At 42.6% G+C, this 18,035-nt stretch overlaps 1 protein-coding gene across 3 annotated transcripts in view; it reads right to left on the reverse strand.

The window, feature by feature from the left end:
- The window catches only part of Lrch1 (leucine rich repeats and calponin homology domain containing 1), a 175,625-nt gene that overhangs the window by 26,022 nt on the left and 131,568 nt on the right, over positions 1 to 18,035 (reverse strand). For 2 of the 3 annotated variants that reach the window (XM_055609683.1, XM_055609682.1), the window contains exons 12-17: positions 16,871 to 16,960; positions 16,732 to 16,762; positions 9,469 to 9,522; positions 8,772 to 8,844; positions 8,529 to 8,585; positions 6,234 to 6,338 (exon numbers count right to left, since the gene is read on the reverse strand). In XM_055609683.1, the coding sequence (XP_055465658.1) occupies positions 6,234 to 6,338; positions 8,529 to 8,585; positions 8,772 to 8,844; positions 9,469 to 9,522; positions 16,732 to 16,762; positions 16,871 to 16,960 (410 nt within the window). The remainder of the gene's footprint in view (positions 1 to 6,233; positions 6,339 to 8,528; positions 8,586 to 8,771; positions 8,845 to 9,468; positions 9,523 to 16,731; positions 16,763 to 16,870; positions 16,961 to 18,035) is intronic. The other variant, XM_055609681.1, reaches the window with a different exon arrangement.

The raw sequence follows: 18,035 nt of genomic DNA on the forward strand, positions 1-18,035 counted from the left end.
CAGGGACTGATTTTACCAGGAGTCTTAATTAAGGTTTCCTTACTAGAGATTCCTTAGCCCGGAGACACAGAGCTGTTGGAGAGTGGGATGGTCTGGTTTCCTCTGTCTACAGTTTTAGATGGGCCTGGGAGGTGGTGGCGCTGGCTGGGGCTGAGTCACTCCAGACAGTCTGTGCAAAGAAGCCCCATGTTAGGATCGCCACCACCTAGTAAGGGGCACGGATGCCACCACAGCTGAATGGATGCCACAACTGCTGCAGATGCAGCCATGTCACTTAAACAGCGCTGAAGAGAAGGCGTCTACAACTTCCATTCTGTCATTTCCTCCAGGAAATGGCTTGCGAATGTAACACTTGGAGAGAAAGCCTGTGTGCGTGCCATGTAATGAATTACACGGTGCTCTGGGATGGTATCCATCTTAATCTGCAGTTTTCTTTCTACATGGGTTCAAAGATGCAGAACCAGCACCAAAGCGCTTGGGAAGCCTTGACACAACCGTAGACTCACACAGTTCCTGGAGGATGAGGCTGACCGAGTGGGTACAGGGCTTTCTGGAATGGCAGAAAGGAGCCTGAGCCCTGGACTTAGGATGGAAGCGAACCAAAGAAGTCGCCGGTAAGAAAGCCAAAAGGGATGTAATAGGAAATCTCCCACCAAAGCTTCCCACAGGAAGCCAAAGCCCACAGGAAGTAAGACCAATTCAAAAGAAAGAAAGAAAGAAATCCAAAGCTAGCAAGAGAAGGACAGTATGATCAGAGTGGGAGAGGGGGATCAGAGAAGAAAATGAGGGAAAGTTGACAAATCAGAAGCATGGACGAGCACACAAAAACCCGACAAAAGCAGCACAGCAACTGGAAGAGAAATACAACATAAAACCTAGCAACCTCCTGTCCCAAAGAGGCTAATGTGGACACAGCTTGGTAATGCATGCACGTGCCACCAAGGGGCGTCGTGACGCCCATCTCAATGGTCCTACTGTTTACTTTGGAGGTCACTGCCCTTTCGCCTTTATTCCTAGGGAAATCTTATCTAATACAGCATCCTTAATATTGTCAATCTGTTTTTGTTGGATGACTTCATTCAGAATATGAAAATATGAGGAAGTTAAATGAGCTGTACTCTCTGGTTTAACGGCACACAGCTCAGGCATCTGTGTTAGCAAAGCCTCGTGAGGGACAGCAGGGTGACACAATGAGGTCTGGGCTTTAATGCCGTGGTGGTATGCCTGTTGGTTTTAAATTCCTGTGCATCTGAAAAACAAAACAAAACAAACAAAAAACAAAGCCTACATGCCGATGTATCTTTTCTGTGAACAGCAAGCAATCAGAAAGTGTTAAAAATGTTATGTTGGTGTGCAGGCAAGTCAACTGGCCTGCCCTCAGGCCTTTATAGAGTCCTGACAACGTGCTTAGTCACCACCAGCATCCTATGGCATAACCTGGACCAGGTGCTCAGGATATAACCCACCTGGTACCCCGCTTGCTCTCTCTCTCTCTCTCTCTGGGATGGTTCCCTTCTTTCTTCCCTCCCCGCTTTCCCACAATAAACTTTCTTCCTTGTACCAAATATGATGTGGAGGATCCTTAACCAATATTATAGTAAATATTCCAACTGTAGTTTATAATTTTTAACAAATATTTCAAATGTATGCATAATTATTGGAAATGAGGAATATATGTATATATACACTAAAATTACACAATTAATTATAACTACTGTGGAATTTTAAAGAAACACTTTCAGCTAATAAACCTGTCGGCTTATTTGTTATTCTCTCTTTGCAGAAACCACCTTCTGATCCATTCGGGAATTATTCACTTGTGATAATTCCGTATCACCGCACTTTACGAGCTCCCTACGCAATTCAGGGGAAAGGTTTGACTTGAGACTATTTAACAATGTTAGAAATGGTCAGCACCTGCTTTTCAGTATCATCCTGCTGAAATATAAGTTAAAAGGTGGGGGAAGTGAGCCCTTTGTGAGTGTGTACGTGGCCTCGCATACATACATACCTGTGTGCGGGCAAAGTGGGGGTGAAGGGGTGAGCAGATGACTGAGCTACAGAGAAAAATGAGCCCTTTGCTGTCTAATTATCAGGGGGAAAATCAGTAACGGTTACAACAGAACACAAGACCTGCTGGTTATAGTTCACTTTTTGGGAGAAAAATCTCTAAACATAGGCCTGAGGGGGATGGCGACATACAAATACAGAGGATTCCACTGATCTTTCCATCCTTGAAGGTCACTGGCTTCTTCACTTTATCCCCAAGCTGGTATAATCTCTACTTCCTGTGCACATCCGAAGATGCTTATCTGTGTGTCTCTCTTGGTACTCATCACTCTGTGTGACTACATACATGACTGCAAGAGCCCGATCGCATGCTCTGCTGCATGCCACAGAGTGGTATGCTGGGACACATGTCTGCCGATGAGCAAATGAAACACATTTCAAAACCTCTCAGGAAAGATCGGTGTATCTGAAGATTATCTTTACAGAAATTACCTTCTTCTGATAACTAGTTTCTTAATTTCTTCTCTCACAGAAAAAGCCCCAATTACTTTCCAGGACTGAATACACTGCCCTCTAAATTAAGGTTCCACAACAGCAGAGACGGTGTCTTTTTCAGAGCTGCATGTATGTTAGGGTCATTACGCTTTGCACAGGAAAGCACTTAACAGGTGCACAAAACACACACACAAAGCCCTTTCTCCAACTGCTTTTGGTTAAGCAAAGAAAGCCCCCAGTTCCAAAGCAGAGACTAAATGCTCTTTACGGTTTCACTGATAAAAAATAAATAAAATAAAAACAACAACAGCAAAAAAAGCAAACAAAAAACTATGTACTTTGCATGCAATTAAAGGAAATACCTTCTCAGTGGAAGCATGGGGCTTTGAAATTTAGCTTCCTTTTTCTTGGACGTTAAGACTGTAGACTAGAGTGCCTTTTAATATACTCAAATGCAAGGGCAGGAATACAATGACTTTGAAAAAAATATAACCTTTGGATTCCAGCTCTTGGGAGTTAGAAATCAGGCAAACAATTCATTCATTTCCTCCTCGGGCTGCAAGCAAATTAGGTACATTTACTGCCCTTCAAAGGATGAATGTCCTCTCTATTATCTTGGGCAGTTTACTTACTCAGATGTTGACAATCTTATGTCTGTGTACACATAAACAAGAAACAAGCAAATGATTAGACCTCTACGACAACGTTCGCTTAATATCTCTGAACCTGGGAACCCAGCATTCTAATTTGAAGCCAGAGCTGGGGCCACTGAGGAAGCTCCCACACCCTCAGCTTCCTTATTTTTGTAATGGGGAAAATAAAACCATAGTGCTAGGTTGTTACCACAAAAGAAACAAAGGTGTCTGTAAGCTGGCCAGAGATAGATGCCCACTCACTCTTACAAAGATCAACCTTAAACAAGTCTAAATTAACACCCATCAACTCACCACAACTGAAAAGGCGGAAACGCCCTAAAAGAAGCCAGGATGGGTCTCTGACTTCCAAGTAAACTGGAAAAGGGAAGACTAAGCCGCAGAAGAAGGCCCAGGAGCTAGGGCAAGAGAAGAGGGTGACTCCTCAGGAAGCCACACCAGCCTGTGGTAGGGCAGGCGGAGCTACAGATGGACTTCCATGCCATGCTGTTCCTCTCAGGAGACTGATGTATCTCTGAAGACTATGCTACAGAGAAAACAGTGAATTTAAACTGTGCTCAACCTGGAACAACATGTTGGAAGGGATTCAAGTGAAAGGAGAAATTTTTGTGTGCAAAGAAAGTGAAACAATGAACAGAAGGATTAATATTCCAAGTTGGTCAAAGTGATAACTAAGAGTTATGCTATGGTAGTCTAAGCTGGCTCATTTGCAAGGCTGAACAGCCAGCCACTGGCATCAGATACAGAAGAAACTCAGGCACATTCCTGCACATGCCAAGAAGGCCTACAGAGTAGAACTGTCTGGTTGTATGGAAGCATTTCGAACACAGAAAGTGGGCCACACCCCTCAGCTCCTCTTCCTGGAGACCTACAGCGCTGCTTCATCAACTAACTGACTTAGAGAACAAACTGCAGTCACAAGGCAAAGGCTAACACAGAGAATGAAGATGTGTGTGACGACTTTAGACAAACCAGAAATAAAGAAAAATGAAAACCCCCAAAATCATCTGACCTGGTTACCCAACCCAGAAGAACACAACCCTTTTATTATTGCCACGGTGCTGTAAATCCCTGGAAATATAAAGGCTATGTAATAAATGCAGGGTTATTTCACTTTTAGATGTTTATAGTGACTATCTGTTGTGGACATCTCGGAAATTTTAATGAAAAGAAAGCCTGGCCTAGCCCCGCACACAACAGGTCCTTACCTGTACAATGAGTGTCGATTTGTCGGACAGAAGACAGTCAAGAGCTGGGAAGGCAGGCCTACCCAATCCCTGTCTCAGCCATATCCACAAAGCACCTGGCCTTTCTGATTTTAGTTGGTTCACATGGCAGCATAGACATTCTACTGTTTAAAGTTTTTGTATCTTTCCCAACTTAAAAAGTCCTCTTGTTTCGGACACCATTCCTAAGGAAATAACAACTCACACACAATCTCTAAAAAACTAGATTTATTTCTGGTAAGCAACATCACACCCGTAAGGGGCCAGGCTTTCAGAAAAACAGAACCGCTTCTTCTTTGTGACTTGGCCATCTAGTTTTAAACAAAAGAACAGCTTATGGAGAAAGTTTCCATCTAACCCTCCTCCTCGGCTTCCAGAATTTAAAGCAGGATGACATAAGGAGGGGATTTTTGTTCCATGATTGTTTGTTTTGTTTTGTTTTTTAAATCATGATTATTTTCAGTGAAAAATTTAGACCAGCAGTTCTCAACCTGTGGGTCATGACCCCTTTGAGGCTCAAATGGCCCTTTCACAGTGTCACACAAGACTGTCAGAAAACACAGATGTTTGCATTAGGATTCATAACAGTTAACAAAATTACAGTTATGAAGTAGCAACAAAAATAATTTTATGCCTGGGGCTTACCACAACATGAGGAACTATATATATTAAAGGGCTGCAGCATTAATTAGTAAGGTTGGGAACCCCTGCTTTAGACAACTATAAAATACTAATAGTCTTGTAGAATCGCCTACCAGAACACACTCATCCTTTAATAAATGGAAAATTCGGCTGAAGTTTATCCAGAGACCATGGGAAGTGTTCTAGCTATGCATTTCCCAAGCATTATAGATAACATACTTAGCTAACAATTTATGTTAGAACTCATGTTAACAACTTAGGTTTGTGTGGTGGCTATGGCTCACATCTTGCTCATTTGTCTCATTTAGTATTTCGTCTATCACTTTGTATTTTGAGGTTAAAATATTTACAATCTGAGCCAGCACTAAACCAGAACAGAGATCCAGATATACGTACTATATAAGATCTAAATAATTTTATGTTTATGTTGGATGGCTTGGGATATCTAATTATACAAAATTAAGACATTCATCTTAAGACTCACTACTTGCTTCCAGTTTTCAAAAATGTACACATTATTTTTAGACTTAACTCAGTAGCCTTTAGTGTAAGTGAATTCACACCAAAAAAAATAATAAAAAGTCAAAATGTATAAAATCTTTGAAAAGGGGGAAAAGCAATTTCTGCTCATTTTTAGAAACGTCTCAAAGTTAACATTATTCTCAGTGCAAAACTCTAGGATCAGCCATGGTACCTTTAAACTGCCTTAAAAGCTCCACGTGAACATACATAATAAAAGATCAACCTTATTTTTTTGAGGCAGGGCTCAAAAATGTAGCCTTGGGTGGCCTTGGACTCAGTATGCTCCTGCCTCAGCCTCCCCTATGCTGAGACTGCAGGAGTGTCCCACCACACTCACATCCTAAAAACACAAACTCTTTTAATGAGCAGAGAGAAGGCAAATGTGTGAGTTCAAATCTTTGCAGATCAGCAGACAAACCAGCGCAACCCCAAGCAAAACAGGTAGAGAATAGAGTATTGGAAAACCCTTCCCAGCACCGGCATCCTCAGGGTGTGTAAACGTTCACATCATTAACTGTTAGGCAACCCTTCACCGGCATTTATCTAGGCTTTGCCTTCAAGGCCGCCTGAGTAAGGAGCATGCAGGTCAGTCCATAAAATGTCTCCAGCTCTACACGGAGGAACTGGGCCGGACAGTCACTGGCTTATTCACAAGAACATCGAAGAAGAGACGAGAAACACCTACCATTGTCACTGTCTCCTTCGGATGGAACACTGTAGCTAGAGTTGTCCCATGTTTGTGCCTGTGTAAGTTTGTTGAAGGAGATAGGAGGGAGAATGAGGGCTGGGTCTGCAGGAGAGCGAGAGAGCCAGGCGGGCAGTTGCACAAGGACCAGGGAAAACCAAAGGGGCCGCAGCATTTCACAGGTTGCATACGGTTCGTATGGAAATGAAATGGATTGCATTACATGGGGTTTAAATTCAAATGTACGAATATAGGAGGAGAATGAGAGATGGCGCATGGAATAAAAAGAACGATAGAAACTGGATGTTAGTACTCATTGGTCATATACTTCGCATGCAGTTAATATCCTTAAGCTTAACAGTTCTGCAAGCCTGCAGCCTAGGGTACTAATGGGTCATGGCAGTACAAGGAAAGAACACTCATAATTTGTGCAATTGAAAGCAAAGGCCTTCCGGACACCCTTTGCAAACCCCTTCTAAGCAACTAATCTGTAGATACAACTGCAAAATTCACCCAGAACTGCTGATCACGTTAGACAAAGCTCAAAATGTATACATGTAATGTTACTTAGAAACAAAAGCATTACAGAAGAATTGTGCATGCTTTTTAAAAATCAAGATAGTAGAGTTTTTTTCAAGATATTCCCTTACCCTCTGTAAGGTTTCATAGGGTGGTTTATTAAGGACTGAACCTCATAATTCTGCCTTTAACTCTTGAAATGCCTTAAACCCACTTTTGAGTATTGCTCAGTAAAACATTTTTGGATACTCAATACCATCTACATAGCTATAAATCTAACTAGCTAGCAACAACAACAATAAAAAAATCTTCAAAGAACTTCTAAGCTAGCTATTTATAAAATGATAATACATCTCAATTTTGTGTTCAATATCCAGAGATTAATTTCATTGGTTAGTTAAGGAATCCACCACTGGAACCTTGGAGAGGAAATAGTATTTATATTTTTCCCCAGCTTTAAACTAACACTCTGTTTTTCATCTCTTCACAGAATTTGAATGGTGGACAGTGCAGGCCCGAGGCAACCTCTGACTTGGTAAGCTGAGGCTGACCTCTATAAATGCACTGAAAGTCAGCGAATCAATTTTGTAACTAAAGTAACAGGGTACAACATTCAAAAGGACTATTAATCGTTGGAGACTCAGTCGCCTTTTGATTTCAGTTATGAACCGTTTTTAAATTTTGCAAAACTCTCCAGAAGGCTTAAGAGAGCCTCTAGCCCAAAATGAGGCAGAAGAGATGCAACAGTGGGTACCTCCATCTCTTCCAGAACATTCTGGGATTACGGAAATCAAGGCACAGCCCAGTTCTGGCTGTATATGTCCTACTTTTATACATGAGGAGGCCAGTCATTTGAGTTTTATAGAGCTCTGTAGCAGGGTGCTTACTTGGCTTGTACAAAGGCCTGGGTTCAATTCCAGGATAGAAAGACAAAAACAAAAGATCCAGAAACTCTGGTCACACTAGAGGCATTTTTTCCAACCCGTTTTTTTTTTTTTTTTTTTTCCTTACAATGTTCTAATGGCCAGGAAACCTCCGCACCTGGCCATGTGCTGCCCATCAATCAATGTGTTCCCAGAACAAAATATTTCCTTTATAAATGAATCATCTTTGTTTTTTTCCCATAGCGACCTTTATTTTAAGCCAGAAACATGTAACTCATACTATTGTCAAAATTCTCCCCCCCCCAAAAAAAAAAAAAAAACAAAAACAAACAAACAAAAAAACGAAGAACACCTGTGTTCTCTACCTGGCATGCTTACACGTGTTGAGGTCTGTTATAGGAATCCACATGAAAGCATTCACGGTAAATACACTAACTACTAAAGGAACAAAAAAATTTAAAACGAAAAAGGTCCTAAAAAAAGGCAGATAGCACCAAAACTCGCAATACAGAAAGAAGTAAGAAGAAATGTATTATTCTGTCTAGGATCCTTTTTTTAAAAACGAAAAGTAATTTTTGCACATTGCTGTAGTTATTTTTGGCAATACAGTAACACAAATTCAAATAAAGTATGTTAAAAAGTAAATGCTTTGCCCTAAGAATTTTTCCCCTGACCCTTAACCACTCATACAAGCCTTAAAAGGCTCACTCTCCTGTGTGAATAAATGCGGAGACCTTACCACAGTTCGCAGAGCAACTGGGGACATCTTGGGGAGGACACTGCCTTCAGCCTGCCCTTTATCTCAACAGGGTAGCATGAACCTTTGGGGTCAAGGGGAGCTATTTTATTTTCCACGGCTGAAAACTTCAAGGTAATGCTCCTTCCTACTTACATGCTCCCTTTGCCACTTTTCTTTGCTGTGATTCGAAAGAAGGCAAGTTGCTCATTCCTGGAAGCACAGACCAAATAGTTCAATGTAATCAATCACCTGACCTCCCCAAGCTGCAGCGGTTTTGACAACAGGACCCCAGCTGACTAGAACTGCCAACGTTCGTATTTCTCAAGTATACATTTGAAAGGCCAAAGGGAAACCATCCGATTTACTCAGCGTAAGAACGAGCTGAGGTTAACATACCTGAGCGAGGCTTCAGGCCGAACGGAGCTGTGATGTTTGCAGTAGGAGACACTGAGGGTGAGTTCTCTCTCATCTGTGGAGTGAGGAGGAAAAATAAATGATTGGGGGTGTGTGTGTGAAGAATTATTAGAAAACCACCCTGGATTTCCTATGGCTGCATTGTAACAATGCCTAAAAAGTCTTTCTGTAAATGCCTTAAGAGGGAGTGAGTGGAATGCTTCCAGGCACTGTGGTGAATTGCGTTACTATTACTGTCCTTGTTGCATTGCAGTTTTGACTTGCTCGCTCTAAAGCCATCTTGAGGTTGGCACAAAGCTGGTGATCCACCTCTCATCTGACAGAGCTGAGCACATGTGTGCAGAGCACATCTAACGCGGGCAGATGACAACGGTAGCGCTGAGCACGCAGCTCATCCGCACAGAAACTGCATGCGGAACCATTCCAGGTGACAACTGAGCAAATGCCATCTTCGGTATGCCGTTTTCGGTAAAGACATCCCCACACCTGGTTTAAAATTAATCTTCAATTACGTATAAAAGACAAGTGAACTTGTGACGGTGAGTGAAGCCAGTGAGAGAACCCAGAGACCTTCCGCTAACTCACTAATCCCAGACTACGACTATCCATTCCCGTGAAAGACACTGCAGTTCAGTCTGCATGGAATACCTCCGCTTCCATTAATCTTCAGGAATCTTACCTCACTTGGAGAATACTGGCTTCCATTACTCTGTAATGTCAGATCACTTCGCACCTTAAGGGACAGACAAATGTGTAAGTTCCGTTGGGTTGTGAGAAAGAGGAGCCACGGACTAAATCTTTTTTATTTCTATCATAGCCCAGGCCCAGAAGCACACACTGGCAAATGTTGAATCAGTCTGTGTGTTAAGTAGCTAAAAAGCTCATATTTATGCTTTCTAAAGCTATGGAGCTGTATTCTCAGGAAAAAAAAAAATGTTTCTGAAGGATAGCAAAAATAAGAGATCTCCCGCACAGGGACCCTTCCCCAGGACCTATGAGCACATCTTACCTAGCCAGGCTACCCAACTGTCTGCTAGCTCCCTTCTCCATTTAACTATGGTTTTCAGAAATGGTCCAAGCGAGTAGTTCCAAAATACACAGAAGCACATTGGGAGCTTTTAACGAATACACATGCCTGAACCCTGAGTAACTGGTCATTCACGCGACCAGTTTAATAACAGTTTGCTTTGGCAATCACTAGTTAACAGATGTGGCTAAGGAAGCGAGCATGACTTTTACGTATGTACTCTTTAATAAATAAAAAGTTTGGGGATAAAGTAATAAGCACCCTCCTTTACACCACTGTAAAAATGTGAATCTGAGATGCCCAATCTGTTGAGGAGTACTATTTAAAAATACCCCTCGTCTACATGAACCAAGAGAAAAATCCATTTAGAATAAGATGCCTTTCATGTCCCTACCCAATTAGAGGGCCTTGTTAGAACTTCCAGCAAGCGGCATCAGGCTTACCCTTTAGGCGGCTTCTGCTAGTTTTCCCCACTGTTCCCTCAACCTCCACCCTTCAGTGCTACTCATGCACAAGCAGGCACGAGGCATTCTCACCGTGTGGACAGCCACGGCACACGATTTCTCGTGGCCAGTCTTCTCAAGCATGCTTAAGGCAGCTCACGTGATGTGGAGGCAGACCCCTCTACAATCCTTGCCTCATCTCTCAGTCACTGCCCTCGATCCTTTGAGGCCACCCTTGCACGTACACCTCCAAAGTGGCCACCAACTAAGCGTCCTCCCCTCTGGCTGCACTCACTATCCTCTCCCGAAGAACACAGAAAACAGGCTCCGGATGGCAAACCGGAGCAGAGTCTCCTGGAAATGTTCCCAGAACATCTTTTATTCCCTCAACAACTCTGCTACCTCATGGGTCTCACACTCAAAGCCACACCCAGCTCAAGTAGGCAACGAATGTTGGCACACCGATGGTCTGGTGAAAAGGGGTGTAGACACGTAACCAAACAACAAATGGGGCCACAGATACAGGACAAGGAAGACACAGCTTACTTTCCGTTCCCCCATCTCATGACGTCAGACTCGCTGTTCATCCCCTCCTCTTGAAAGTCACAACGACCTGCCTGCCTGTCACAGGCCCAAAGTCTTGAGAAGGAAGACAATAATACCACAGGCCAAACACAACTGCTCACTGAAGCAAAGGAAGACAGGCTTACAGCTTTCTAAACTAACAGAGAGCATCCTAAGCCCAATGGAGATGAGTTCAGGAACCTCTGACCCCCTACAAGCTTCCTTTCCTTCCTTGTGCTCTGGCAATCTTGTTTTGAGATGGGGGTCTCACCATGAAACCAAAATCCTCCTGCCTCAGTTACAGGTATGCACCACCACCCCCGAGCCAGACATGCTGCACCCGCCCTGCCCTGCCCAGGACAGGAAGTTAAAGTGTGTGCAGTTACCGCTCACAGGCTCGAGCACCTGGCCTTGTGCAGGGATGCCAAAAGAAAATTAGACAGCGACAAAATCTCGAGCTGGGCACAGTCTATTTTTAGTGCATACCCATCCACTTCTGTCCTTTTCTATCTCCTTCCACATTCCTGGAAGCACTGCTCATGAACTCGTAAGTATGTTGGCTTCTCCCCTTCTGCCAAGACAAGCTTTTAAGGAAAGGTTCTGAACCATCAGCCTTCACTATGGTCTGGCGTGTGACAAGACTTAATACAAAGAGGCAATAGAGTACGGTGGAATAGTCGGGCCCTATTTGTTACCATGGAAACGGACCCGGTCAGTCTCTTAACCTTGAGCTCCATGCCCTGCACCCATGAATGGGTCATGCTAACGCCTACATTTCCTAATAGTCATCTGGAATATACACCGCTAAGAGCAGGACCTTTGTGGCCCTACAGGCTTCCTCAGTGAGACACAGTCGCACCTAATAATACCTATCAAAGAGATATAAACACAAAGTCCTGACTTCGTGAAGGTTTGACTTGGAAAACCTCTGCTTTACTCTGGTGTAAAAATGCACCCAATCCATAAATCACCATTTTGTTTATCACCTTTATTTATTTGTTTGTTTACTTATTTATTGAGGCAAGATTTCACAGAAGCCCTGGCCTGTCCCAACCTTGTCATGTAGCCAAAGCTGCCACTGAACTTCTGATCCTCCTGGCGCAGCCTCCTGGTACTACAGGTGCAGGCTGCCGTGCCATTTGCTGAATGCTTTCAGTACAATGTCCAATGAGTTACTTCAGATCTTATTATAAAGCAGGCATTATCTGAAATGATTTTACCCCACTACAGGCTAACGTAAGTGCTCTGAACCCATTAGCTAGGCAAAGCAACAATGCTTAGGGTAGGGAGATTTAAATGCATGGTCAGGTTAATACTGTTTTTAACTCAGCAACAGATTATTGGGAACAGAAACCCATTGTAATTCAAGAAGTACCTATGTTGACAAGGCCTATAAAACAGAACCTGGTACCCAGGAAGGCCTCCTTTTTCTCTTTTACGCCATTAGGAATAAGTAGTTGTTTTTGTGTTGTTGTTTTTTTAAATGTGTATTTGTTTTTGTTGTTTTTTTGAGACAGGGTTTCTTTGTGTAAGCTTGGCTGTCCTGAACTCACTTTGTAGACCAGGCTGGCCTCAAACTCACAACAATCTGCCTGCCTCTGCCTCCCTGAGTGCTGGGATTACAGGTGTGGGCCACTATGCTTGGCTTGGAATAAGTGCTTTCGAACAGGGACATAATATTTGAACTGTGCCCTGGAGATGCACTGGACACTTTTGTTGTTGTTTTGTCTAGACATCTTGTGTTCTTCTCACCCAAAAGTGGGAGACTGAAATGTAGCTACCTAAGACAAATCCCTATTTATATATAACCTAACACTGAAATGCTTGAAGGTAAAGGAAAGTGATATCTATGCTCTCAGCTATTTCAAAGAACTGTGGATGTAGAGAAAAAGGGAGAGAGACCAAATAATACAACAGATGTGGGAAAACATCAATATGGCTTGAAATCTCCTTGTCCCAGAGGAAGTGTTTGGACATCAGAAGTCTTGGGTTTGAATTATTTGCAAATAGGTAGTAGCAGCTTGGAAACAGAACCTTAATATAAATAGTTTATTTTCATTTCATGGATCCATTGTACACATGGTCTGAGGAGAATTTTGTTTTCAAGCACATTTTGGGTTTTTGTTTGTTTGTTTGTTTGTTTTGTTTTGATTTTTCAAGACAGGGTTTCTCTGTGTAGCCTTGGCTGTCCTGGCATCTGTGTTTTAACAATGACCTGTCTCACGAAATTGAGTGCAGAATTTTCTATTTGTGATGATCTATTACTGCTAAAAACAGTTTAAAGTTTTATAACATCTTGGATTTGCATCCTAAGGATATTTAGCCCATAATTGGAAAATCTAAGCGGAAGATTATAATATTTTTGTACCTTTTATAGAACCCAGTAATTTATTTTTATAATCTTTTTAAAAGTCAAAATATTTCTAAATATGAAACTTTTTTAAAAAGCGAGTCTGCGGGGAGGGGATGGAGTAGTTAAGAGCTTGGTGATTAACAGCACTTGTTCTTTCAGAGGATCTGGCTTCAACTTACAACCACCTACAGCTCCAGCTCAAGGAGAGGTGATGACCTCTTTGGACCTCCGTGGAAACCAGGCATGCACGAGGTGCCTACACGTGAGCAAAAAACTCATGCTTGTTAAGAAAAAAAATCTTAAAAACAAAATGAGTCGACAGAGAAACAAACTCATTCTCGTGTCTGAGCCGTAAGAAAACCAGTACAGGGCAGCCTGCACACAAAAAGTCTCATGACTTTCAATCCCAGTTCATTTGCTGACACATGAACAGAGGCACATGAACAGGGGCAGAGGCGGCCCTGTAGTTCTGTCTGAGGATCACACCGGTAACAGCAACAGAGTGGGAGATTAACAGCCAGCATTTACCTGCCCTCTGCTACGAGATTTCTCCTGAATCGTCTGAGCCGCACAATAGCTATTATTAGACAGAAATTCGCCGAAGATAAACGTAAAGTTTAGAGAGGTTAAGTAAGCTGCACAGAGTTAGCAATTCAGAGACGGAGCAGCTAGGCAAAGTAATTACTAGTTCCTGCCCGTAACAATTGCAACCATGCCCTCGGCAAACCCGGGCCTTCCCTTTAGAATTATTTTTATCTCAGTCCTTTTACACAGATATGTTGGGCATGGAGCACTTTTATTACTCCATAGTACACACGCAGTGAGAGCCGGTACATATGCTGGTGTGTTAAGGAATCTCGGTATCTGCATCGGCCATCTCAAACCCATGCACTATGAGGAATGGGTTGGACTGTCATAGGCTGTGTGGTGGTTTGAGTGAGAATGGCCCCCACAGCAGACAGGAACAACAGTGGCAACTGGGCCAGAGACCGTTCTTGTGATACTCTGGCAAAGGATGTGGCCGATTTTGCCCATGTCCTAAGAATCTACCTGAGGCTTAACTGAAAAGTCTGAAACTAATTTCAGTGGCAGAGAATATCTGAAGACAGCCTCCTATTCAGTCCGTTGTGTAGTTAGGAGTAAGGACTCTTGTGCAACTCTGCAATGAAAAGTGGCAAGCAGGACAAAAAAGACACCCAAGATGCACAGTTTGAGAAGAAAAAGAGCACCAGAATATTCCATGCTGGAGCCTAGGATTGTGCTGAAAGAGATGGAGATGCTTCGTGCCAAATGGAGCAAAGGGAGAGAGGTGCTCTCAGGGCAAGCCTCCACCCAGGAATCTCAAATGTCTGGAAAAGGGCCCAGAGATTTTTCTGGCCCTAAAAAAGAAACAGATCAAAGGTTATGTATGTAAAATTCAAGGAAGGAGTCAGGCTCCATCCAGGGAGGACCGCTGAATTTGGCAGCACCGGCCAGCTGGTCCAGTTTAGAGTAGGATCCAGGATCCAGGAGTAAAAAGTTTGTAGAATACAACTCCAGGGCAGTGGTTCTCCATCTGTGGGTCATGACCCCTTCAGTGGGGGTGGGGTCATATGTCAGATATCACACATATCAGATATCTGCATAAGAATTCATAACAGTGTCAAAAGTACAGATTACGAAGCAGCAACGAAACAATTTTATGGTTGGGGGTTACAACATAAGATGCTGTATTAAAGGGTCGAAGCACTAGAAAGGTTGAAAACCATGGGTTAAAGAGAGCTGCTAAGGTCAAGAGTATGGCAGGGGAGAATCCTTGCATGGAGGCCCTAAAAGGTTACTGCATGAAGCTTTGAAAATGAAGCCTGGACTGTGTCAGAGGCCCCAGGATGTTGGAGGGGCCGGAGACATGGGATGTCTGCCAGAGACAGCTGCATCCAGGGGATGGAACCAGCCCAGGAGAGAGAAGTGTGTTGTAGTCAACAGAATTGGAAGGGCAGAGCCATCTGAGCTCTTCGACATCAGACAAGGAATTATAGAATCTGATTTTTCTTTGGCCCACTTCCTTCACTACGATCCTATCCCCACCTTCTGGAATGGTAACGCAAATTCTGTTCCACTGTAGGTTGGGATTATGTAATTTGCCTTTTAATTTTAAAGGGTTTACAATGAAGAGATTGTCTTGAGTCTCAGAAGAGACGTTGAAACTGTAAAAGACTATGGGACTTTTAAAATTGGACCAAATGCACTCTGCGTTATGCTATGACCACAATCCTATGGGCCCAAGGAATAAAACATAGTGGCTTGAACGAGAAGGGCTCCAGTAGGCTCCTAGATTTGAACGCTTGGTCCCAAGGTGGTGGAACCATCTGGCAAGCATTAGGAAGCATGGCTCTTGTTGGCACATACATGTCAGTGGAAGCAGGCTTTGAGGTTTCAAAAGCCCATGCCATTCCCAGCTGGCAGTCTCTCTTTCTTTATCTCTCTCTCTTGCCATTTCTTTCTGTCTCCTGCTTGTGGGTTAAGATGTGAGCTCTCAGGTACTGCTCTAGCACTACACCTGCCTGTCTACTGCCATGGCCCCTGCCATGATAGTCATAAACTCCGCCATGATAGACATAAACTCCAAACTGCTGAAGATCCAAATTAAACAATTTCTTTTATAGACCCTAGTCACAGTAATAGAAAAGTAACTAAAACAGGCTGTAATTCCTAACTACTAATTCCTAGGAATTAGGAATTCCTAATGCCTAGCTCAAACCTAGGATAAGCGTTCTCTAGGATCATTCCTAGTTTTATGTAAAAACAAACAAATAAACAAACAAACAAACAAACAAACCTGTTTTCTCTATGGCCACCCAAATTTCGTTCCAAACAACTCAATCTAACTTACCCATATTCTGACCCCAAATATTCCCACCAGCTTCTCATTATAATATCCTTTTGTGTCAGTATATGTACCTATGTACACACCCACGTGGAGGCCAGATGTCAGCATCTGGAGTCTTTCTCCACCTTATTTTTTTTTGAGTCAGAATGTCCAACTGAATCTGGGGCTTTATGAACTCAGCCAGGCTGGCTAGCCAGCAATGCTCAGAGATGGTCAGTGTCCACCCTGCAACACTGAGATCACAGATACCGGCTGCCATGCCTGGCTTTCCACACAGGCGCCAAGGATGTTGAACTCAGGTCTTTATGGTCGCATGGCCATTTATCTCCCCAACGCCCTACATAGTCTTTTAACCTTCCCAGACACTCTCAATTCATTTCATTATGTCCCACAGGTCCTTCATTTGACCAGGCTTCTCTCTCAGCTCTGAGGTCTGATCAAATGGGTCTCCCTCCCATTTCTGACCCAGAACAGGCTTTCCTATGCAACTCAGGGGCCACTGCCTGATCCACTGAGTCTATCTGGGCGAGAATCCAACAGAAACAGCGAGCTCTCATCTTTCAGGGAAGGTGAGGGACAACGGATCACTAGAACTAGGGAATTAAAATGAGGAAGTGGTCCAAAATGTGTTATGAGCAAATCCTGCTACTGTCCTCCCCAAGGGCAATGGCAAGCTCTGTCCTTACCTCTGGAGAGGTCTCCAGCTGCAACTGACCACTGTAGGAAGGCAGAAATAAAAAAAAGAGTCAAAGTGGATTTTCAAACATAAACCCATCATTGTAAGAAGGAAAAAAAAATACACTAAATTAGGAAAGGTGGACGTACTTGAGAGCAGGATCAGGTAATTCTAAGGTTTCTGCTGAGCCCATGGGGTACAGGTTCAAAATGCTTCTCTCTGTAATCTCAGTGCTTAGACTATAGAAGAGGAAAAACAGGAGTAAAATCATTGAATTTCCAATAAATTCTACCATCCCCATACAGTATAAACACTTCAATGACCATCAAAGCTTGTCTTCAGGATTAACAGAATTTTTTTCCTAATGCATGTAGCTTTCCCAACATAGTTTCCGATAAGTTATTTATACTGAACTCCAACTTATATGCCAAATACTATGGTCATTTCCAATGAAGTCATCTGCACTGAATTCCAACTTATGTACCAAATACTTTAGTCACTTCCAACGAAGTCATGATTTTCAAGGGTCACATATAACTTAATTTATCTAGAACACCACATACTTGCAGATGCAAGCCTAGCTGCCACAGTATTAACAGCAGGGCACTGATGGCATTTAGTTCTGATTACAAGGTCTCTTTGATTTAGACTGCTGTATATAAAAATTAAAAATTCATCAGCTCACAAGAATATTACCAAAAAAAATCAAACCTGTCAAATTTATTGTAATTATCTTAAAATAAAGAAAAAACACATGAAGTAGGCAACACAGTGAAAAAGAAAGTGTCCAACGTGAAAGAATTTCAACACAGCCACTGACGAAGATGCCAGTCTAGCATCTGGCATCTTTGAAGTCTTCTAAGTATCTGGCACATAGAAGTCTGTTGGAATGCTCTTTTACAATACATGTTCCTGACAGTATCTAGTTCAAATATGAAATGGAACCTACAACCCGAATCTTTAGAAATATATTGACTGATTATCATATATCTGGCACTACCAAAAATGAACAGAAGTTCTAAGTTTCCATTTTTTAGTAGAATTTTCCTCCTGTGTTTATAAATCAGTAGAAACCTTCTGTGACCTTTTGTGGCATCTGTCATATCTGTTTTCTGTAAATGACAGCAAGCATCCCATATGAATGTCACCAGAGCTAAGGAAGCATTGTTAAAGACTGAGAATACAGAAAGTGATCTAACTGCTACGACAATCTGACACTTTTAGTTTTGGATCTTGGGGAAAAGGCAATGAAAGGACTTCACTTTGTTAGAAGGTACGAGACCAAATTGGGTATACACATTTTAGAAAGTGGTG

The sequence above is a fragment of the Psammomys obesus genome, unplaced genomic scaffold, assembly GCF_907164565.1.
Source record: "Psammomys obesus unplaced genomic scaffold, mPsaObe1.curated_primary_1811, whole genome shotgun sequence".
In the NCBI taxonomy this organism is placed as follows: domain Eukaryota; kingdom Metazoa; phylum Chordata; class Mammalia; order Rodentia; family Muridae; genus Psammomys; species Psammomys obesus.